Source organism: Corvus hawaiiensis, chromosome 5 (assembly GCF_020740725.1).
Source record: "Corvus hawaiiensis isolate bCorHaw1 chromosome 5, bCorHaw1.pri.cur, whole genome shotgun sequence".
NCBI classification, from domain to species: Eukaryota; Metazoa; Chordata; class Aves; order Passeriformes; family Corvidae; genus Corvus; species Corvus hawaiiensis.
The window spans coordinates 2,199,813-2,223,400 of record NC_063217.1 but is presented as its reverse complement, the minus strand read 5'-3'; the positions used below and the strand labels follow the sequence as shown (position 1 = coordinate 2,223,400).

General features: G+C 58.9%; 1 protein-coding gene across 1 annotated transcript; it reads right to left on the bottom strand.

Moving 5' to 3' along the window:
- Positions 1-46: 46 nt before the first annotated feature.
- Positions 47-23,475, bottom strand: VAX2 (ventral anterior homeobox 2). Its single transcript, XM_048304355.1, has 4 exons — positions 23,401-23,475; positions 22,957-23,226; positions 18,380-18,567; positions 47-2,970 (listed from the first exon to the last, which is right to left on the bottom strand). Exons 2-4 carry the CDS (start codon positions 23,222-23,224, stop codon positions 2,467-2,469), a joined length of 960 nt encoding a protein of 319 aa, XP_048160312.1. The 5' UTR covers positions 23,225-23,226; positions 23,401-23,475; the 3' UTR covers positions 47-2,466.
- Positions 23,476-23,588: the final 113 nt, after the last annotated feature.

Genomic DNA, 23,588 nt, shown 5'->3' with positions numbered 1-23,588 from the left:
AGGGGGACGCCCAGCCCTGGATCCCACAGGCGATGGAGGAGGACGCTGCAGGAGGCGGGAGGTGACTTTTATTAACATTAGAAACCACGAGAAAGCACATTTTCCCTTAAAATTCCACATCCAGCTGTTGGTTTTCCAATCATCCCAGACTGGAGGAGCCCCTGGCACCGAGTAGGACAAACTGGGGGTGTCCCCAAGGTGTCCCCGAGCCCCGCGACAGCTTCGCTTGGGAGAAGGGAACTTCGGAGAAGCCAAAATTTGCGGAAGCGCCTTTTGGGGTCAAATGGGCAAAAAGGAGCAGCCCGGGATTCCCGCGGATCCCTCGGCATCGCTGGAGAAGCGGGAGGAAATTCCCAAGGATGCTCCCACATCAGGGACTTCCCCCCCTCCCCTCATCCCAACCCGGGCTTTGGTTTCCCCGAAATGTCCCCAAATCCCCTCCAGCCACGGAGGTTGAGGGGTCTGGGGGTCACTTCTCCACCAGATTTCATCCCAGGAATTTTTCCGGGTTGGAAAAATCCCCCGCTGGAGTCGCCTGGGAAGAGGGAAAAGCAAAACCAAGTGAGGCCCGCGTGGGGTTGGGGACAGAATTCCAGAGGTGGGGACACGGCCGCTTCCCTGTCCTGGCTCCACCTGGATCGGGAGGGATGGGAGAGGCGGGATCAACATAAATTAAGGGATTAGGGGTGTCCTGGAAAATCCCAAACATCGTTGGGATGCCGCGGTTGGAGCAATTCCAGGCGAATTCCAGGTCGGTGCCGGCGGCGGGGGTGGGGGGGGGGGGCGACAGGTAGGATTGTCACCTGTCCCTGTCCCTGCCTCAGTTTCCCCACCCGAGCCCTCCCTTTAAAACGCTCCGATAAATAAAATTCCCTAAAAAAAAAATCCTCGGTTATCGGGAAAAAAAAAAAAATGCCGGAAAGCTTCTCATAAAATCATTTATTTTAAATATTTCCCTGCAAAATCCTGGGAATTCGCGGGCCGAGGGATGTGTCCCCATAAGGAGCAGCAACCCGGGGGTGGGGTGGGGTGGTCAGTGTTAATTATGGTTATGAATTAATTAATTAACCAACAGCGGCGGGGTTGGGGGTGTGGGGGAGCCCCCAGGGCTGGGCGTGGGGAGGGGGCTCGGGATGTCCCCTTGGTCCTGTCACAGCGGGGGTGGTGGCACTGCGGGGGAGCTGGTGATGCCACCACGGGGTGTCCTGGCAAGGTGGGGACACCGCGGGGTACCCGGGCAAGGTGATGGCACCACAGGGTGACAAAGTGATGCCACCACAGGACACCTGGGCCAGGTGATGGCACCACAGGGTGACAAAGTGATGGCACCACAGGACACCTGGGCCAGGTGATGGCACCACAGGGTGACAAAGTGATGGCACCACAGGACACCTGGGCAAGGTGATGCCACCCCAGGGTGTCCCGCCAAGGTGACACTCCCACCACAGCCCTCCCCCAGCAGCTGCCCCTGTCCCCAAGGGCCACCTCATGCAACGCCCCGCTGGTCCCCAACCCCACCCTGAGCCCCACCGAGCCCGCCCGAGGCGGATCCCGCCCCGCAGGAAGCCATTGTCACCCTCTGGGACCCCCGGGGAGGGACCTTGGCTGTGACAGGTGACAAGGGGGGGGTGTGGCGGGTGCTGCAAGGCCAATGTCAGGATGGGGTCACGGCGGTGCCACCCCAGAGCGGATTTGGGGGTGCTGATGGCAAAGACGCCCTCGGTGGGACCCTGTCACGACTGTCCCCAGCTGGCGGGGTGTCTTTGCGGGGGTTGCGACAGTGACCTACAGCCCCTCGGGGAGGTCGGAGGGGATCCCTGTGGAGTGTGCCAGGGTGGGAACGACCCCAAAACGGGGCAGGGCGGTGTTTTGGAGGAGCCTGCGGGTGTCCGCAGGGGTCGCGGCAGCCGCTTGTTCCGACCACGGGGACAAATGGCGGCGTTGGGGACATCAGCCAGGTCCCCGGAGCCGCCAGAGGACAAACACCCCACGGGAGCAGCGCAGGGACCCTGCGGCCACCGGGGTGACCTCAGCCAGGACACTGCGCCCGCCGCAGGTGGGGAAACTGAGGCACGGCGCTTCTCCGAGGACACCGCGGGGACAGAGCCCGGCGCCACCTCGCGCTGTCCCTTTCGGGGTGACCCCAGCAGTCCGGAGTGACCAGGGCTCTGTTGTCCACCTCCCGCCCCCCCCCCCCCCCCCGTAAGGGACACCCGGCACAGCCGCCACCCCCCCCCCCGGCGATACCTGGAGCGGGGATTCGGTGGCAGCCCCGGTGCCACCGGCCCCCGAGCGACACCTCAGGGTGTCACCAGCTGAGCTTTGGCGACATCCACGGCTCCATCAGCGGCGAGCTGCCATTCCCAAGGGAGCTTCCCGGGGGCGGCGGGGGGCAATTCCCAGGGCTCGGGTGGCTCTGGGGACGATCCGGGCTGGGCGGGGAGGTGGCACCTTTTGCCATGGGCTTTAAGGGCTCGGCTTCTTGCTGGGTATAGAATTGTCCTTCCTCTCCAGCCGCGTGTAAGGCTCGAACGCGGACGCGCCCAGTCCGTAGGCACCGGGCAACTCGTGCAGGTTGCCCAGCAGTGGCCCCCCAAAACACAGCGGGCCCGCCGGCAGCCGCGGCGACGACGATGACGACGGCGACGACGAGGAGGAAGCGGCGAGAGACGGGACTTGCAGGCTGAAGGGTGCCGCTACCGGGGAGCTGCTGCCGCCGCCCAGCCCCGGGGATGCGGGGCCCGGCGTGGCCAGGCCGCCTCGGTTGCCCGCGGGGCTGGAGATGGGGTTGGAAGTGGGGGACAGGAGGCTCGGGGGGGCCGGCACGGACAGGAGGCGGCCTTGCTCCAGCAGCCGCAGGATGTTGCAGGTGGCGAAGGACTCGGAGGTGCTGCTGGAGGAGCGTTTCTCAGAGTCCCTGCTCTGGTCCTTCTTCTGCTTCGTACGGCGGTTCTGGAACCACACCTTGACCTGGGGAGGGAGCGGGGAGGGACACGGGGTGGGGAGGGAGGGAGGGGAAGGGGGGGGACAGGAAGGCACGGACGGAAAGAGAGCGCGGGGGGACCGGGAAGAGAGAGGCGAGAACCGGGAGAGAGCGAGAGATACGAGAGAGAGAGAGAGAGACGTAATTAAAATTAACCCCCAAGCCAGATCCTCCCTCCGCGCTTCCAGGGAAAGGGAGAATTCCTGAGGAGCCGGCAGGGAGAGGGTCCGGAGCCTGCAGGTGGGACTCCCAGGGAGTGAAGGCTGAGGGTGGGACCCCGGGAATGGGAGCACAAAAATGGGAGCCTGGGGATGGGGTTTGGGAGAGCAGCCCAGGGATGAGAGCCCATGGATGGCACCCCGGGAATGGGATCCAGGAATGGGGGCCCAGGCTCCTGTCCTTGGGATGGGACCCCATGGATGGCACCCCAGGAATGGGACCCCAGGCTCCTGTCATTGGGATGGGACCCCAGGGATGGGACCCCAGGAATGGGACCCCACGGATGGGACCCCAGGAATGGGACCTCAGGCTCCTGTCCGTGGGATGGGACCCCAGGAATGGGACCCCAGGAATGGGACCCCAGGAATGGGACCTCAGGCTCCTGTCCTTGGGACGGGACCCCAGGAATGGGACCCCAGGAATGGGACACCAGGCTCCTGTCCTTGGGACGGGACCCCAGGAATGGGACCCCAGGAATGGGACCCCAGGCTCCTGTCCTTGGGATGGGACCCCAGGAATGGGACCCCAGGAATGGGACCCCAGGCTCCTGTCCTTGGGATGGGACCCCATGGATGGGACCCCAGGAATGGGACCCCAGGCTCCTGTCCTTGGGATGGGACCCCAGGAATGGGACCTCAGGAATGGGACCTCAGGCTCCTGTCCTTGGGATGGGACCCCATGGATGGGACTTGGGACGGAGCCCAGGGGTGTGAGCCCAGGAATGGGACCCCAGGGACCCCAGGCTCCTGTCCCTGGAATGGGGCCGCCATGGATGGCACTCCAGGGATGGGACACGGGACAGGAGCCCAGGGATGGGATCCCAGGGACCCCAGGCTCCTTTCCCTGGGATGGGACCCAAGGAATGTCGCTCCAGGGATGGGACCTTGAGGATGGGAGCCCAGAGCTCGGGGCTCCCCCCACCGCAAGCCGTGCTCGGCTCTCCCTCTCGGCATTTCCCGGGAATGCTGAGCTACGGGACAGGCTGGATTCTCCTTGGAGATGCTCCTCAACCCCAAATTCCTGGCCCAGGCTGACTCGTGAGGGAACAGGGTGGCTTCTGGTGGTCCCGGATTCCTGGGTACCGACCCAGCTGGGGACACCCACGCCCCATCCTGGCCGAGGTCAGGAGCGAGTCCCTCGGGATCCCCGCGCCCCAAAACTGCCCTGCCCACCCCAGGGCCCCCAGCCCGCGGCTCCCGGCCCCAAAACTGCCCCGGCCCCCCTCGGGATGGCGGCCCCGCTCCCCTCCCTGGCAGAGCAGAGGGGCAGGAGAGGCAGAGAGAGAGACAGAGAGAGGCGGGAGGGACGGACAGACGGACACGGAGGTGAGGGAAGGACACGGATGGGAAGACACTCGGGTTAGGGGGGGCGGGGGCGAGCGGGCCCGGCGGCTGCGGGGGCCAGCAGGTCCCGGACTCCTCCCGGAGTCACCGGCGGCTCGTTGGGGACAGGCCGGGCCCTCGGTGACAAAGGAGCCACAGTGCGGGGCTAGTGGAGCGTGGGCTGGGGCAAGTCCCGCAGCTCCGGCCCCTCCCTGGGCACGCCGGAGCCCGGGGGACGCGGCCACCGCCGGGCACTGCCAGCCCGCGGCCACCCCTCGGGGACATCCCCTGCCCGCCACACCCGCACGGGGACACGGAGGCCCTCACTGCCACCAGGCCATCGGGGGTGGTGTCCCCACGCCACTGACCCCGCTGGTCACTCCGTGCTGACCACTGGCATGGTTTTGGGAACAGGGCCAGGTGCCCAGAGCTGATGTCACCACGCCACTGACCCCACTGGTCACTCTGTGCTGACCACTGGCATGGTTTTGGGAACACAGCCAGGTGCCCAGAGCTGATGTCACCACGCCACTGACCTCACTGGTCACTCCATGCTGACCACTGGCATGGTTTTGGGAACAGGGCCAGGTGCCCAGAGCTGATGTCACCATGCCACTGACCCCACTGGTCACTCCATGCTGACCACTGGCATGGTTTTGGGAACAGGGCCAGGTGCCCAGAGCTGATGTCACCATGCCACTGACCCCACTGGTCACTCTGTGCTGACCACTGGCATGGTTTTGGGAACAGGGCCAGGTGCCCAGAGCTGATGTCACCATGCCACTGACCCCACTGGTCACTCTGTGCTGACCACTGGGATGGTTTTGGGAGCAGGGACAGGTCCCCAGAGCTGATGTCACCATGCCACTGACCCCACTGCTCACTCTGTGCTGACCACTGGGATGGTTTTGGGAGCAGGGACAGGTCCCTGGGGCTGGTGTCACCATCCCACTGACCCCAGGGCTGGTGTCACCATGCCACTGACCCCCACTGGTCACTCCATGCTGACCACTGGCATGGTTTTGGGAACACAGCCAGGTGCCCAGAGCTGATGTCCCCATGCCACTGACCCCCACTGGTCACTCCATGCTGACCACTGGGATGGTCCCTGGACATGGTGACCTGACAAAGAATTGTCCCATCTCCTGGAGCAGCTGAATTCTGGGAATTGCAGATCCCAAACCCACAGTGGTGGGGCCAGAGAGGATCCAGGCAGCCCCAAAACCCATCTAATTAGTGACACCTTAACGAAGGCCTGGTGTGGATCCGTACAGGATGGACATTCCCAGCACTCTCTGCTCCAAACATTCCCTATCCAGCAATTCAGGATCCCATCACCAGGATGTTGTCCTAGAGGATGGACACGATGAGCCCATGGATCAGGTTTGACATCTCCAGCCCCATCCCGCTCTTCTGGGGAGGTTGGAGCCAGTGGGAGGCTCTGGAGCATCCTCTGGGATGAGGAGCAGCCCCATCCCTGATCCCAAACCAGGGGCTGCTCCAAGATCCCACTGCCCCAGGACACTCCCACAATCCCAGGTGGATCCAACCTGGCCTTGGACATTCCCAGGGATCCAGGGGCAGCCCCAGCTGCTCTGGCAATTCCAGCCCAGCCCCTCCCCACCCTCCCAGCCAGCAATTCCTTCCCAATATCCCATCTAAATCTCCACTTTTCCAGTGGGAAGCCATTCCCTGGCTCCTGTCCCTCCATGTTCCTGCTCTGATGGGATTCCAGACGATCCCTGCTGAGCCCAGCAAGGCTTCCTAGAGCGGCTGGGGCTGCCCCTGGATCCCTGGCAGTGCCCAAGGCCAGGCTGGACACTGGGGCTTGGATCCAGCTGGGATAGTGGGAGGTGTCCCTGCTCATGGAATGGGGTGGGATGGGATGGGATTCCAGGTCCTTTCCCACCCAAAGCATTCCAGCATTCTGGAGCCCTTCTGCTCTGGATCAGGCTGGGAGAGCTGGGAATGTTGCCCTGGAGAAGGGAAGGAGCCAGGGAGAGCTGCGAGCCCCTTGCAGGGCCTAAAGGGGCTCCAGGAGAGCTGCAGAGGGACTGGGGCCAAGGCCTGGAGGGCCAGGAGGCAGGGAATGGCTTCCCAGTGGGAAAGGGGAGCTTGGGCTGGGATGTTGGGAAGGAATTGCTGGCTGGGAGGGTGGGGAGGGGCTGGGCTGGAATTGCCAGAGCAGCTGGGGCTGCCCCTGGATCCCTGGTAGTGCCCAAGGCCAGGCTGGATGGATTTGGATCCACCTGGGATAGTGGGAGGTGTAGGGGTTGGAATGGGCTGGGATTGAAGATCCCTTCCCAACCCAAACCATTCCATGGCTCCTCGATGATCCTGACACGGAATTCCGCTGCGGAATGGGGTCCGTAGGGCAAGAGGAGCCTTTCTGAGGAGATTCCCCCATCCCGGATTCCCCTCCCCAGCTCCTCTCCGTGCCCACCACGCCGCAGATCCCAGCACTGCACCCCAAAAATGTCCCCTCGATCCCGCAGGGTGACCCCAGCCCGTCCCCAGCCGCCCCGGTGACATCTCCGAGCCGTGTGGCTGAAGTTTGTCCCCAGCCTGTCCCCAATTAGTGGCTCCCTGTCCTTTTCAGCCTCCATTATCCTCAAATTCCTCCCGGTGGATGTGGATCAGCTCAATCCTTGACACATCCATGAGTAATTCCCCTCCGGCCTCATCCTCCATCCTGCTCCACCCCCCCTCAACTCCAGCTCCTCCCACTCGGGATTCTTCCACAAATCCCATGGAAAACTTGCCCAAATTGGCTTTGATGAGGTTTTATTCCCTAAAACTGCAAATTCCTTCCTCATCCACATCCCTGGGCCAACTGGTGGCGCAGCGGTGGCACCATTCCCAGTTTATCCCGGAGGAAGGGCAAGGAATATTCCCGGTGGGCACCACTCCAGCCCTCTGGAATATCTTTTTTCCTGCCAATCCATGGTGGGAAGGAGAGCGAGATCAAGGCCATCCTTTCCCAGGGAAAACCGATTCCCAGATGTTTTGCTCTGGGGACAAGGGGTCAGAATTCCCGGGAATCGCCCAGGGCTGCTGGCGGCTCCAAATCCCCAGCCCCACACAGGACATTCCAGTGGGGTTGGAGGCGGATGCAGGGAAGCGCCTCTGGATGTGCCCAGGGATGGGACACGGGAGGTGACAGGGGCAGGGGACGCTCCGGGGACAGGGAGGACGGAGCTGTGCGGATGGCCCGGAAAAGCTCCGGGAGAGGCAGCGCGCGAGACACGGCCCCGGCTGAGGTGTGAGGAGAGCAGGGATTTATAAATCCCAGAATTCCGGAATGGTTTGGGATGGGAGGGACCTTGAATCCCTTCCAGTTCCATGGGCAGGGACACCTCCCACCATCCCAGTTGGATCCAAGCCCCAGTGTCCAGCCTGGCCTGGGACATTCCCAGGGATCCAGGGGCAGCCCCAGCTGCTCTGGCAATTCCAGCCCAGCCCCTCCCCACCCTCCCAGCCAGCAATTCCTTCCCAACATCCCAGCCCAAGCTCCCCTTTCCCACTGGGAAGCCATTCCCTGCCTCCTGGCCCTCCAGGCCTTGGCCCCAGTCCCTCTGCAGCTCTCCTGGAGCCCCTTTAGGCCCTGCAAGGGGCTCGCAGCTCTCCCTGGCTCCTTCCCTTCTCCAAGGGAACATTCCCAGCTCTCCCAGCCTGATCCAGAGGGTGAAGACAACGCCAAGGAGAATGGGAATACGGGAAAAAGGAATCCCCAACCCCAAAAGGCTGGGAAAGAGTCCATGGGGAGCTATGAAATCGTGTAAATATTGAGTTTATTATTGGGAAATGAAATATATGTATAAATTCTAGGTATACCCGCTATTTTAGAGAAATAGATAAATGTGTATTCGTTATTAGGTATTTTATATAAGTATTTTCTTGTATTTTATTCTGTTTTCTATTGTATGTTAAATATTCTATTGCCTGGTTATTTTGTATTAAGTTATAACAATAGTAATATCTATTATTATTATATAATATATAATATATAATATATAATATATAGAATATATAAGGCATTTAATGTAATATATAATGTAATACATATTCTATATGTCATATTATATTTTCTTTTAAATTATATGTTTATATGTTGTGATATTGATGATTTTTCTTATTTTATTTTATTTTATTTCATTTCATTTCACTTCATTTCATTTCATTTCATTTCATTCTTTATTTTATTCTCGTCTTCTATTAAATTGAATCGAATTATCTTCTACTTTATTTTATCTTGTTCTCTCCTACCCTATTTCAACTTATTTTGCTTTATTCTATTTTATTTTATTTCCCCATTTTTTATTCCATTCTCTTCCTTTTCCCTGAGCCAATTTGCTTTCATTTTACTATTTTTATTTTATTTTATTTTATTATATTATATTATATTTTATTTTATTCCATTTAATTTCATTTTTCAATTTATTTCATTTAATTTTTCATTTGATTTGATTCCATTTTTCATATTTTATCTTATTATATTTTCACATTTTATTATATTTTTCATATTTTATTACATTTTTCGTATTATATTTTATTTTATCGTTCATATTTTATTTTATCTTTCATATTTTATTTTATTTTATTTTTTATTTTATTTGATTTATTTTATTTTATTTTTCTTATTTTATTTTATTTATTATTTTATTTTATTTTATTTTTCTTACTTTATTTTATTTTACTTTTTTATTATTTTATTTTATTTTATTTTTCTTACTTTATTTTATTTTATTTTTTTATCATTTTATTTTATTTTATTTTTCTTACTTTATTTTATTTTTATTTTTTTATTATTTTATTTTATTTTATTTTATTTTTCTTACCTTATTTTATTTTATTTTATTATTTTATTTTATTTTATTTATTATTTTATTTTATTTTATTTTATTTTATTTTATTTTATTTTATTTTATTTTGTTTTCCCGCCCCCTATTCCACAACCGAACGAGCCCCCGAGATCCTGGTGGATTTCTCCTCCTCCCACGAATCCCTTCCCTAAGGATTCATCCCCTCGACTCCAGGAAGGTGTCACCTTCTCTTCTCCCTGGCACCCGGAATGTCACCCCAAATGTCACCGCGCTCAGAATGCCGGATCCCGCCGGCATCCGAGGAGCCGCACGCGCTTCCCAAAGCGGAGCTTCGGGATGGGGTCGCGTCTCCCGCATCTCCCCGCCCGTCCCAATTCCCTGATCCCAGGCAGGGTGCAGGAAGCAGCGCACGGGAATAAAAATGGGACCACGGCGTTATCCGGGGCCTACGGAACCACCCGGAGCCCACGGTGTCGGCTCCGTGCCGGTTTTCCACGGCTGCCAGCACCAGGACGAGCCCAGGTGGGGTTGGAGCCCTGGAATCTGGTGCTGTGACCTCAGAGAGCGCGGGAGGCTGGGATTCCTGGCCTGGGGACACAGGGCTGCTGTTCCCATCCCCGCCCTTCCCCAGGCACCTCTGAGCCACAAAAGGAATTAATCCCAGGTGGGGAATCCCAACGGAGACCCCTCACCGCAGGCCGAGAGTCCCATCGCTCCGGGGATGGGAAGGCCAAGGGTGGGAGCTCATCATTCCATGGATCTCTGTGAGCTGGGGGCTTGCGTGGGTTTTTGGCCCAGAAACCAGCCATCTGTGCATCCGTCCGTCCATCCCTCCATCCATCCATCCATCCATCCCTCCATCCATCCATCCATCCCTCCATCCATCCATCCATCCCTCCATCCATCCCTCCCTCCCTCCATCCCTCCATCCCTCCCTCCATCCATCCATCCATCCCTCCCTCCATCCATCCCTCCATCCCTCCATCCATCCATCCATCCCTCCATCCATCCCTCCATCCATCCATCCATCCATCTCTCCATCCATCCATCCATCCATCCCTCCATCCCTCCCTCCATCCATCCCTCCATCCATCCATCCATCCATCCCTCCATCCATCCATCCCTCCCTCCATCCATCCCTCCATCCCTCCATCCATCCATCCCTCCATCCATCCCTCCATCCATCCCTCCATCCCTCCCTCCATCCATCCCTCCATCCCTCCATCCATCCATCCATCCATCTCTCCATCCATCCATCCATCCATCCCTCCATCCCTCCCTCCATCCATCCCTCCATCCATCCATCCATCCATCTCTCCATCCATCCATCCATCCATCCCTCCATCCCTCCCTCCATCCATCCATCCATCCATCCATCCATCCATCCCTCCATCCATCCCTCCATCCATCCCTCCATCCATCCCTCCATCCCTCCATCCATCCATCCATCCCTCCATCCATCCCTCCATCCATCCATCCATCCCTCCATCCATCCATCCATCCATCCATCCATCCATCCATCCATCCCTCCATCCATCCCTCCATCCATCCCTCCATCCATCCATCCATCCCTCCATCCATCCATCCATCCATCCCTCCATCCATCCCTCCATCCATCCATCCATCCATCCATCCCTCCATCCATCCCTCCATCCATCCATCCATCCATCTCTCCATCCATCCATCCATCCATCCATCCATCCATCCATCCATCCTTCCCTCCATCCCAGCATTCCAAAGCACCACACTGAAAGAGCCGGGAAGTGCCCTCCTCTTTTTATTCCTCCCATTTTCCATCCTCATCTGCTGTTCCCATCACACTGGGAATTGCTCCCGAGCCATCCCAGCGGGATCCCAAACCCCCATCCCTGCCCACCCAGATCCCAGGATTATCAACACGATGCACTCCAGCATTCCCACATTCTCAAAAACCACCAGAGCCCCTCGTTCTCGCCGTGTTCATCCGCCCAATGGGAATCCAGCTCCGTGACTCCGGGACCATGTTTTGGGATTGTTAATGGTGGTTATTTTTGGGCAGCCCTGCCCTGGCACTGACCCCATCCATCCCTCCATCCATCCATCCATCCATCCATCCATCCATCCATCCATCCATCCCAGCATCCCAAAGCACCACACGGAGACGACCGGGAAGTGCCCTCCTCTCATAACAGCTCCTGCTTTCCATCCTCATCCCCTATTCCCGTCACGCTGGGGCCGAGCCATGATGGGAATCGCTCCTGCCTGCTCACCCAAATCCCCACCCTGCTCACCCAAATCCTAAAATACCATCAGCACGCGCTCCGGCACTCCCGCATTCCCAAAAAACACCGGAGCCCATTTTCCCAGTGTTTATCCACCGAACAGGCCAATCCTGACCCCGCTCTGCGACTCCGGGACTGTGTTTGGGGTTTTTAGTGGTGTTTGTTTTTGGCAGCGCTGCCCCGGCGCTGACCTCGGCTCCGTCACGCGCTCCCGGCGCATGTGCGGCCCCTGGCTCCGCCATCCCGCGCTATTCCTGGCTGCCGAGTGGGAATCGGCCGGGATTAGCTCCTGACCGCCGGCAGGAGCCTCCGCTCCGCCATCATCCCGCACCACCTTCCTCCTTCTCCTTCTCCTCCTTTTCCCTCCTCTCTTCTCCTCTCTCCGGCCCCACTGGGGCTCGGCGTAGGTTCAGATCCCACATCCCAGATCCCAGCATTGTGTAATCTTTTGGGATCGCTGCCCGAACCCGCGGGTTTTGTAACGACGGCTCCGTGACCCTTCTGCCTCTTCCCGTGCCGGGAGAGCGGGGATGGATTCATCCCTTGGCCGCCATTCCAGTGCTTCCCGCTGCGCCAACCATTCCAAACCCTCCTCCGCCGCCTTTGGGAATGTGGTTCCAGCCACCAGCGCTGTGGGAATTGTCCCTGACCCTCATCTGGGAGCCCATTCCCTGCGCAGCCCCTTTCCCATCCAAAATTCCAGCCAGAAGCCGGGCCTGTGTCCGGCTCCTGCTCCAATATTCCGAATATTCCCGGCTTCACAGCCAGGGAACCTCGCGGATGCTCCAGAGCCTTTTGGAAATGGAAAATTTGGGCACGCCAGTGAAGCTGGAGGGGAATTCTCCCATTTTTGGGGTTTTGGGAAGCGCTGGGATGGGTGGGGACACCACCCTGGCAGGGACACCCTCCATGAAATCCCAGGGGTCTGGATGGGACCCCAGGGTGGGAATTCTGGCCCAAAATCATCTCCAAAACCCATCACCAACCCCAAATCCGATCATTTTTTCAGGAAAATGTTTAAATCACACTTGGAGGATGCTGGGATTGTTCTGGGAACACCCAGTTTGGCTTCACTGGGAGTCAAAATTTTCCATCAGAAACTCTGAAATCCCGGGATTTTTTCTTTTTTTTGGAGGGGGGAGTGGATTGTAAATCCTTAATGACAAAAATCCCGGTGAATTATTCCCAATTTTTTTACATCAGTGCTTGGAGAACCGTGGAGACCCCCAGATATTTTGGGATCCCAAATACCCAACTCATCTATCCCACAGCAGACCCCAATTAATTTCCCACTCCCCATTTTAGGAACACTCCCCAAAAATCCAGAATTTATCACCCCAACCAAGCTCCCTGCCCCGTTTTTGGGATCTTGATGCCGGAATTCGGGAGGCTCCTGGGGCTGTGCCAGCCTGGCCCTGCCACCACGGCGTCCTCGCTTAGGCCGGGCTTTATTGTCCCCCCCCGGAGATTCCTGGGATTTGGGCACCTCCAGGAACGTGCTCTGACCCAGGATGGGATGTGGGAATGGGATCCAGCAGCTCCTGGAGGTGCCCAAATCCCAGGAATCTCCGGTGGGTACTGGGATTTAGGATCCCCCTCCATTCCAGGTGGATCCAGGTGTGACCCTGATCCCATTAAATGTGGGATCTTTGGGGTTGATGTTCCCCTACTGCCACCTGCTCCCAAGGATTTGGCAGCTGCAGGATGCTCTTCCCAGATCCTCTGGAATAGCCCAGATCCCTCCTGGAAGTGGGTCAGGGAAAAGCTCCAGGAAAATAAGGTGGGAGAATTCATCCCATCCCGAAAAAACTCCGCCAGAAGAGATAGAATGAGGGAGGGATGGAGACCTCCTCAGGATTGATCCCAGAATTCCCAACTGGTTTGGGTTGGGAAGGACCCTAAAGCTTTTTTTTCCCATGGCCAGGGACACCTCCCACTATCCCAGGTGGATCCAGCCTGGCCTTGGACACTTCCAGGGATCCAGGGGCGGCCACAGCTTCTCTGGGAATTCCAGCCCAGCCAGGAATCCCTTCCCAAGATCCCACCTATCCCTGCCCTCTGGAAATTCCAAAATCACCTGGGGTGGATCCCGTCACTCCCACCGTGTCCCAGTCCAGAGGGAAATGGGAATCACGGGGGTTTGGGGCTCCCAGCTCTTCCCAGCCTTATTTTTCCTGCTTTTTTTTCCCTGGGAGAGGAAAACCTGTGGCAGCCCCAGCCCCGTCCCTGTGGGGACTGGGAGCCGTTAACGAGCTGAGGTGATTAATTTTTAACAGCCTCCTCTTAATTGCCGGGCTATAAATAGACCTTCCCAGCCCTCCTCTGCCTTTTCCAGATGTTTTGCTCCATGTTGGGAATCCCGGGATGCTCCGGGCGGGTGTTGGGCTGTAGGGTGGCTCAGGAGTTGTCCCCAGGAAGGTCTGGATGGAGCCCATGGGGACACCAGGAAAGCCCCATGGATTTGCCAGCAGCCAGGCAGGCAGAAATCATGGAATTATGGGATGGCTGAGGTTGGAAAAACTCTTGGAGACTCCTGAATCCTGAGAAGGGGCACTTTTCCCTTCAGGATTCCGGTGGAGTTTCCCAGTGAAAGCCAGATCCACGGATCCACGGATTTGGGATGGGTTTGGGATGCCCCCGTCACTTCCCAGTTCATCCCAAGGATCTCAAAGCTCGCCTCGGCATCTCCATGAAAATATTCTCCAATGGAAACATTCCTCAGGTTAATTAAACTCGTTTAATCACATCTGTGGGTTAATTAGGAAAAGCACTGGGAGGCAGAGCGGGGATGTGGATCCCAGGAGGGAAGAGGAATTCCTTGGATGGGCGGAAGCAGCTCCGAAATTCTCTCCCTCTGCCCTGGATGATCCCACCCTCACTTCCAGGTGATTCCTATATTTTCTGGGTGATCCCACCCTCATTCCTGGGTGATTCCCATCTTTTCTGGGTGATCCCTCCTCTCCTCTGGATGAATCCCATCTCCCCTGGGTGATCCCTGCTCTCCCTTGGATGATCCCACCCTCTCTCCTGCATGATTCCCATCTTTTCTGGGCTGATCCCCCTCTTCCCTGAGTGATTTTCCCTCTCCTCTGAGCGATCCCTGCTCTCCCTGGATGATCCCACCCTCACTTCCAGTGATTCCCATCTTTTCTGGGTGATCCCACCCTCACTCCTGGGTGATTCCCATCTTTTCTGGGTTGATCCCCCTCTTCCCTGAGTGATTTTCCCTCTCCTCTGAGCGATCACAGCTCTCCCTGGATGATCCCACTCTCACTTCCAGGTGATTCCTATATTTTCTGGGTGATCCCACCCTCATTCCTGAATGATTCCCATCTTTTCTGGATGATCCCACCCTCTCTCCTGAATGATTCCCATCTTTTCTGGGTGATCCCACCCTCATTCCTGGGTGATTCCCATCTTTTCTGGGCTGATCCCCCTCTTCCCTGGGTGATTTCCCCCCTCCTCTGAGAGATCCCTGCTCTCCCTGGATGATCCCACTCTCAATTCCAGGCAATTCCCATTTCCCCAGGGTGATTTTCCTTCTCCTCTGAGCAATCCCAGCTCTCCCTGGATGATCCCACCCTCATTCCTGGGTGATTCCCATCTTTCCTGGGTGATCCCACCCTCACTCCTGGGTGATTCCCATCTTTTCTGGGTTGATCCCCCTCTTCCCTGGGTGATTTTCCCTCTCCTCTGAGCGATCCCTGCTCTCCGTGGATGATCCCACCCTCTCTCCCGTGTGATTCCCATCTTTTCTAGGTGATCCCCCTCTCCCTGGCTGATCCCTCCTCTCCTCCCAATAATTCCCTCTTTTTCTTGCAGATCCCACCTCTTGGAGCAGGACTCAGAGCCAAAAAAATCCCAAATCCTGCACTCCCCAACCCATCCCGCCTCCAACTCTGCCAAACAACGGGATCAGGTGCCAGGGCAGTAAAACCAGAGCTCGAAAATCTCCCATTTTCCCCTTTTCCAGCAGGATTTCTGCAGGATCCGCTCCCGGGAATGCTGGGCTGCAGCATTCCAGCTGCGATCACACCGTGTCTCTTCCCATCTCGTCACATTCCCTCCTCGCCGGGATGAATCATCCTCTCCCCCTCTTCCCACCGCCCTTTCCCAAACATCCACAGGCACAAAAAAATCCCATCCCTGGTGGCCCCTTTCCTTCAGGCTTCCCATCACATCCACGGGTGCCGGCACAGGGAAAAGCCAGGAGCGGCTTCCTGGTCTTGGAATTAAAATCCAACGCAGGGAGGGGCTGGAAAGGATCTGTCCCTCCCCCTCCCAAGAAGAAAAGCCAGGAGATGCTGCTGGTTGAGGATCCGCCACTAAAATTCCCTAAATTCTGGGAGCTGCTCCGGGAATGAATCAGCAGAAGCACCCAAAATCCTGGGATTGCTCAGAAAGTTGGGATTTATCCCTATTTGGAGGAGTTGCAGGGGGACAGGAGGGGCTGGAGGTGATTTTTCCCTCCCCCAGGCCGCATCCAGGTGGGATCAGCACCCTCCAGACCCAAAGTGGGCTTGGAAAACTTGGTTTAAAGCTCTTGGAATTCCTGAGGGAAACATCCTGGCCGTGAAAAACCAGGAAGCAGGGAAAGGGGGATGCCCTGAGAGTGAAATCATCCCACGAGACATGGAGAGGAAGAGGAGGAATTTGGGAATGGATGCCTGGGTGGCTGGGGAGGGAGCTGAGAAGGTTCTGGGAACTGGGAATTGGCTGCGGGGAAGGAAAAACGGTGTGAAAAGCAGGAATTCAAAGGAATTTAAGGAGACAGGGATGAAGGAGGGAAAAGGGTGAGGGAAAGGGGAGAGCAGAGGAGAAGCGACAGCGCCCGGCCCACGGGGCGGGAATTTTCTCACCCAGGGATGAAGGCAGCAGCGAGGCTCCAAAGTAGCGGGAAAAGACGGGAATTTCATCCCTAAGGAAAGGCTGTGCCCTCTCAACCCTGGCACCCTGCTGGGCACAGCCTCATGTCCCTGCTGGTCACGGGGACAAACTCTGCCAAGCCCATGGAGAGACCCTGGGAAAAGGGATCTTGGGAAGAGGGATTTGGGAAGAACGATTTGGGAGGAGGGATTTGGGAAGAGGGATTCGGGAAAAGGGATTTGAGAAAAGGGATTTGGGAAAAGGGATTTGGGAAAAGGGATTTGGGAAAAGGGATTTGGGAAGAGGGATCCCACCAGGGACACACAGCTTGTCCCTTGTCACGGCACGGCCAAGGCCACCCCCGTCACTCCCAGCTCTGTGGAGGTGACCCAGGGGACTCCAGGAGAGGAATCCCGGGAAAAGGGACCCCAGTGTGGTTCCCAGCTCCCTGGAATCCTGTGCTCCTGCTTTCCACGGTCCCTCGTGGATCTGTGGAGGTGACACAGTGGGAAAAGGGACACTGGGAAAGGGACCCTGCACTGGCTGCCGGTGCCGGGGGACAAAGCTGCTCCCACACGGCTGAGCCCACCCGTGACTGTCCCAGCTCCATGGAGAGACCTCGGGAAGAGGGATCCCGGGAAGAGGAATCCCGAGGAGAAGGGTCTCAGGAAGAGGGACACCGGGAAGAGGGGCCCCTCACCAGCGGGACAAAGCTCTTCCCGCAGTGTGACACGGCCAAGCCCACCCGTGACAGTCCCAGCTCCATGGAGGTGACACTGGGACCCCGGGAAGAGAAATCTCGGGAAGAGAGACCCCAGGAAGAGGAACTCCAAGAAGAGGGACCCTTCACCAGCTGCCTGTGCTGGGGACAAAGCCGTTCCCGCGGGGTGACACGGCCAAGCCCGCCTGTGTCACTCCCAGCTCCATGGAGGTGACACTGGGACCCCGGGAAGAGGCATCCAAGGCCACTTCTGTCACAGCCGAATCCCACCCGAAATCCTCCTTCTCACCCTACTCCGCCACCAAAAAAATCCCAGAATGCCGATTTTCCCCTCGCCCAGCAGCAGGATCTCCCCAAATCCCACCCCTCAGAGCCTGGGATGGGTTTATTCCATAAAAAGGGTCGGAAAAATTGGAATTCTTTCCTAGGTGAATGGAGGGAAGCGACGCTGTTGCCAGACGCGGCAGGGAAGGGGTGGACGGGGCAGAATATTCATCATTATTATAATAATATCGATAATACGAATATTTTTTAGAAATATTATTATTAATATTATTCAATTACTAATTATTACTCTTTAATTACAAATTTCTAAGCCCAAAACCATTACGACCCCATCAGAGGCACCGACCTCGGAGCTCACCCGATCCATTCTCCCAGATCTCCCCAGCGCAGGAAAACCAGGAAAATCCCTCCCCATCATCCAAGGAAGGCGATGGAGAAGAGATCCAGGCCCAATTCCAGTGACACCCCCATCCCGCTGGGATTGGGGTGCAGGAAAAGGGGGAGCACCTCCCACCCATCCCAATCTCACAAAGTCCCACTGCTGTCACCCCCTCTCCTTCCTCTTCCCACTTTTCACGGGATCATGGAATGGGTTGGAAAAGACCTCAAAACTCATCCAGGGACACTTTTCCCGACCCCAGATTACTCCAAGCCATCTCCAACCTCCCCTTGACCCTTTGCCGGACATTTGAGGGGACACCACCAGCGAGGGCGTCCCCCACAGATCCCTCAGGGTTGTCCCCAACTCTATTCCAACCATTCCAAGGACGGGATGGTGGAAAACCATCAGCGGGAAAACACCGCGCGCATCCCGTCGTCCCCTCGCTCCGCGCATCCGACGGCTTGGGGACACGGCCACCGCGGTGTCCCCAGCCCGGAGGTGCCACCACGGGTCTCACCTGCGTCTCGGAGAGGTTGAGCTGCCGGGCTAACTCCGTCCTTTCCCGGCCCACCACGTACTGGCAGCGCTGGAATTCCAGCTCCAGGCGGTAGAGCTGCTCCGCCGTGAAGGACGTCCGCGTCCGCTTGGGCCGGTCCAGGTCCAACCCTTTGGGCAGCACGATCTCCCGGATCGTCCCTTTGGCATCTGTGGGGGAAACGGGGAGAACCGTGAGGGGAAAAAAAAATTCCCACGGTTGCGAGGGGAAAAAAATGGAGGAAGGGGTCCAAAAATCTAAAAAAATCCGGTTATTGGGGGAAAAAAGGTGAATAAATGGAATTAAAGAGCGGCTGGATGCGGGGTATCCATGGAAATCCCACAAGCTGGAGTTAAGTCATGGTTTGGTTCTGCCCTCTGGCCCCAAATGTGTTGAGTTTATAAATATTTAGGGAAAGATGACAAATCTCCACGAATTAGGATTTTTTAAAGACATAAATAGAAGCCAGAAAGTTTTTTTGGAAAACGGAGCATTTCATGCTGGAAATAATAGTTCGGAAAGCCAGGAGCAAAAAGGAAATTTATGCCAAGGAAGAATTGGAATTAAAGATTTTTTAAATATAATTTTCATATAATTTTCATATAATTTTCATATAATTTTTATATAATTTTAAATTTCTCTCCTTCCTTGGCAATACTGCAAAAATTCCCCTCTATTACAATTCCCGTCCCTCCAGAATTATCCTCATGGAGGGAATATTCCCTTGGAAAGCTCAGCTTCCATTTTGGGGTGGTTTTCTATTAAAGGACAAGTTTGGGAAGTGCTGTTGGCACCGAGCTGCTCCCGGCCATGGATTCTACGAGGTTGGGAATATTTAGGGAAAGAAAAGCCGGAGGGTTTGGCTTCATCCCAGGCCGTGGGAAGCGGCTCGTGGCCACTCCGGAGGAGCCTCCGTGGCTTCGCTTCCCACTGGAAAAGAACGAACTCGACCAAAAAAATCAACAGGAATTCTGTCCCAGCTCCCAGGAATTAGAATGAGCCTTGGGAATCGTCCTCCGGGGTCTTACTAGATCCCAAAATCCTGACTCTCCTCGAGCTCCAGTAGCACCAGTGCTGAACTGGTTTGGGTGAGCCCTCCCTGCAAAGCTTCCAGGGGCTTTTCCAGAGGGTTAAAATCCAGCCAGGAAGTCACTCCAAGAGAGCAGCCCCAAGCCAGGCCCTGATTTTGGGATGCTCGATCCCAATTCCGGAGGGATCCCGGTTGGAAGTCAACGGCTCTCCCTCCCTCCGGCTGAGTCGGGAATGAAGGGATTATAAAATTCCTGGGGTAGGAAGGAGGAAAACAGCGAGGAGAAGCCGGGAATGGGGCAATGGAGCTGGGAATGGGGTGATCGGGATGGGATGGGGGCGGTGGCGCTGGGATGGGAATGGTGGCACTGCCACAGGCTCGGCAGAGCCGGGATGAGGATGAAGGAGCTGGGATGAGGGTGGTGGATCCGGCACCGGGATGGTGGCAATGGGGACCAAACACTGATTTGGGAAAGGGACCCCAATCCCAGATCCGCTTCCCCACTGCGGAGCAGCGGGACACGGCCGAGGCGCTTTCCCGGAACGTGGCACCGAAGGAGTCCTGGGGACAAGCGGCGTGGCACAGGGTGTGGTGGCACCAGACCCACACCCCAAACCCCAAACCCCACAGGTTGGCGCGGAGCTGCCGGGAAGGAAAGGGGTTGTAGGCGGATCAGCGGCTTTTCCGGCCGGATCAGGGCGCCGGGAACCATTTTGTGTGGGAAGAGCCGAGGCGGCGACGACGCTCGGGCCACGTCCGCACTCCCGTGCCCGCATCCGTGCCCACATCCGTGCCCACGCCACGGCCCCAGCACAACAACAGCCGGGAATGCCGGGGCCGCCGGATCCAAGGCCGCAGCTGCGCCCTCGGCGTCAGCTCGGGCATTATTTATTGTTATCCCCCCGCAGCTGGAGCGGCTCCGGAGGGAGGGCAGGGAAAAGGGCATGGCCACGGTGCCAGCGCGGCACAGGAGACACCAAACCCGTGGTCGCAGCCCTGCTGACCTTCCCCAGTGTAGGTTTTGGGGTGCTCAGGCCGTGCCCCCCATTCCAGCTTTGGGAACCCCGTCCTGAGAACCTTTTCCCATCCTGGAGCCCCAACACTTCCCAGTCCTGCCAGGACTGCCCGAGGGGTTCCACAGGCCTGGGATTCGCTGGCGAGGCCGCGGTGACACATCCTGCTCTTGGGGACCGGGGTACACCTGGTGGCACTGGAGCCAGGACGGGGGGGGGGGGGGGGGGGGGGTTGAAATCCCCCAAAAGAGCAGAGGACACCCAAATCCCCAGGGACACCTTTTCGTGGCACAGGGACACCCCACGCACCCCCATATCCACAGGGACACCCCACCCTGGCACAGGGACACCCCGTGCCCACCTGGGTTCTGCACCAACACAGCTGCCAGGACCTTTTGGGGTGCACACCCCCTCTGCCAGCTCCCAGCATGTCCCCTCCGTGCCATGGGGTGCCCATGGTGGCACCTCGGGGGCAGAGAAACGCGCAGCCCTTCCCAGCGCCCCCGAACGCCACCGGGGTTCCTCCGTGTGCTCTGTGGCCACCGGGCCCAGCGCTGGGCCAGCGCCGGGAGGAACGAGGCGAGCACCCCGGGATGTGTCCTCAGCCCCGTGGGGCTGCAGTGACCGTGGTGACAGCGGGACCGGCCCCAGGACTGCCCAGGTCCCTCGGCTGCCGAGTTCTCGTCCCGTTTATCCCCGGGAACCACCCGCGACGAGACCGGGATGGCCGGGAGGTGACCGGGAGGCTCCATCCCGCACGGACCATCCCCGGTATCGTGGGACCGGCGAGCGGACCGAGACCCCGAGAGGACCCCGCCGATGTGAGGGGGTCACCAGGACCCCCGACTTCACCGAAAGCACCGCGGGCGAGCACCGGGGCGGCACCGGGGCTGGCGGCAGCTCCGTGGCAGCCGCTCCTCACCGGGGCCGGGGCTGGCGGGGGCCCTTTCCCCGGGCAGGCAGCGAGGGCGGAACTCAAAATATTTAAAAAAAATATATTTGCAAACATAAAAATAAACCTTTGAGCTTCCCGCTTTACACAAAACCCACCGGGAGGCTCCGCCTGGGCCCAGCCGCTGCTCGGCCCCGGCCCTGCCCGGCTGCGGCACCGCGGCCGGGGCGGGTGGGGACCGGCGGCCCCGTGTCCCCGCAGCCCGGGTGGCCCCGCCACGTCGCCCCCCGCTTCATTTGGGCTCAATCCCGGTGATTTGCGGCGTTTTCTCCTCGCCACCATTTTGTCCGCACCGTGGCGGCTGCAGCAAGATGGTGAAACCGGGCGCTCCCCGTGAGGGTCCCCGGGGCCGGCGGGAGCGCAGAACCTGCCCCGGCCTTGGGCACCGACCCCCGCCCCTCTGCCGGTGCCAGCACCGTCGGGGCGGCCTCGGCAGGGCTGAAACCGGTGCAGGAGAGGCCTGACCCCGGCCTGACCCGGGCGGGACAGGCGGCGGCCCCGCTCGGCGACTCCCGGGGACTCGGGGACACCACGGGCGGGACCCCGGGGCTCGTCCCCGAGCGCTGCCCGCTGCTCGGCCGCTGTCCCCGGCTCGGACTGGGGGGACAACCGGGCTGTCGGCGAAGGGCGCCTATCGCGACAACCCCGAAAGAGGCTTCGGTGAGCGGCGGGGCACTTTCCCGGGATGCCCGAGCCCGGGATAACGATGGAACACGGACCCGGCTCCGGTCCTCGCCGCCCCCGCGGTGGTGAGGAGGGAGGTCACGGCCGCCGCTCCGGTCCCTGCCGCGCTGCCCGAGCGCTGTGCTGGGCACCGGGAGGCCTCGGCCCTGATCGCCGAGCGGCCGCCGAGCTGCCCCGGGCTCCGGAGGAGCGGCGGCGACTCGGAGCATCCCCGGGATCCCGGAGCCGCGGAGCGCTCGGGACCCGCCCGCCTGCGACACCGGCACCAGGGCTCCCCAAACTTCTCGGGGTTCGCCACAAGCCAGAAGTGGTCCCGGCGAGCCCCGGGCCGGCGGGGACTGAGCGCGGGCGGCGGGGCGGGATGCGGGGATGCGGGACGCGGGACGCGGCGGCTCCGGGGAACGCCGAGCCCCAGCCGGGGCCGAGCCGGTGATATTATAAAGGGGAAAAAATAATAATAATAAACCCCCCCTCGCCCGCCGCCGCTCCGTGACGCTTTTCTCCTGCGACATCGCTTCCAACGCCGAGCCGATGCTGTCCCTCCTCTGCCGCCGCCCGCGCGTCCCCCGCGGGGCTCCGCCGGCCCGGGGGTTCCGTGACCCCGGGGCTGTTCCCCTGGAGCCCTCCCGGCCGCCCGCTGGGCACGGCCCCGCTCCCAGCCCGCTGCCGGCGGAGCCGGGCTGGGGCAGCGGGCCCGGTCCGTGCCGCACGCAGCAGAGCCGGGGCACAAGCGGCGGGGCCGGGAGGCCGGAGGTCGCAGGCGGGAAGCGCCCGGGAGCGCCCGGGATGCGCTGGAAGCGGTGTCGGGGATGCCCCATCCCCGGAGCGGGAACTGCCGGCCGGGGAAGCGGGGAGCGGGGAGCGGGGAGCGTGCCCGTACCTCGCACCAGGATGCGGCGGCAGTAATCCGCCTCGCCGGTCCCCGACGGGCTCTCGGTGTCCGGGGCGCACTGCTTGGAGGAGCCGGGGCTGACCGCCGACGTTCCCGGGATGTCCTTGAAGCCGCCGCCGGCTCCGCCGCCGCCGCCGGCGCGCAGGGCGCCCTCCAGCTCCGGCCGGGTCGGCGCCTTCTCCCGGGCCCGCCCGGTGGCCGCGGGCTCGGCCAGCAGCACGGGGCTCCCGCCGGGCTCGGCCCCTCCATCGCTCATCCCTGCGGGCGCCGCGGCGGGATCAAACATCAGGAGGCAGAGAGAGACACGGGGAGAGGGAGAGAGGAGGCAAGGCTGGGCGGGGGGGATGGGAGGGAGCCCCCCCCCACCCTCCCTAGACCCCTTCCCCTCTCCGCCCCTCGCCGGCCCCCCCGGGGCTCGGCGCCCCAGCTCACCCCCATGGCCGGGGACCGCCGGGGGCCGTCGCCTCCCGCCTGTCGCCCTCTCCCACCCGGGGGGCCGGTATTTAAAGAGCACCCCCCTCCCCGCCCCGCCGGGGGTGGTACCGGGGGTGTGTGGGGTGGGGTGGGGGGGGACCCGTGAGGGCGTCCCGAGAGGGTGCGAGGGTGGGGGGAAAAGGAGT

Bases quoted from the DNA above. Each gene is read 5' to 3' on its own strand.
- VAX2 (XM_048304355.1), bottom strand. From the start codon at position 23,224: ATGAGCGATGGAGGGGCCGAGCCCGGCGGGAGCCCCGTGCTGCTGGCC. The intron at 18,568-22,956 runs GTACGGGCACGC...TTTCCCCCACAG, and splicing joins CCGCCGCATCCTGGTGCGAG to ATGCCAAAGGGACGATCCGG. The intron at 2,971-18,379 runs GTGAGACCCGTG...CTCCCTCCCCAG, and splicing joins TCAACCTCTCCGAGACGCAG to GTCAAGGTGTGGTTCCAGAA.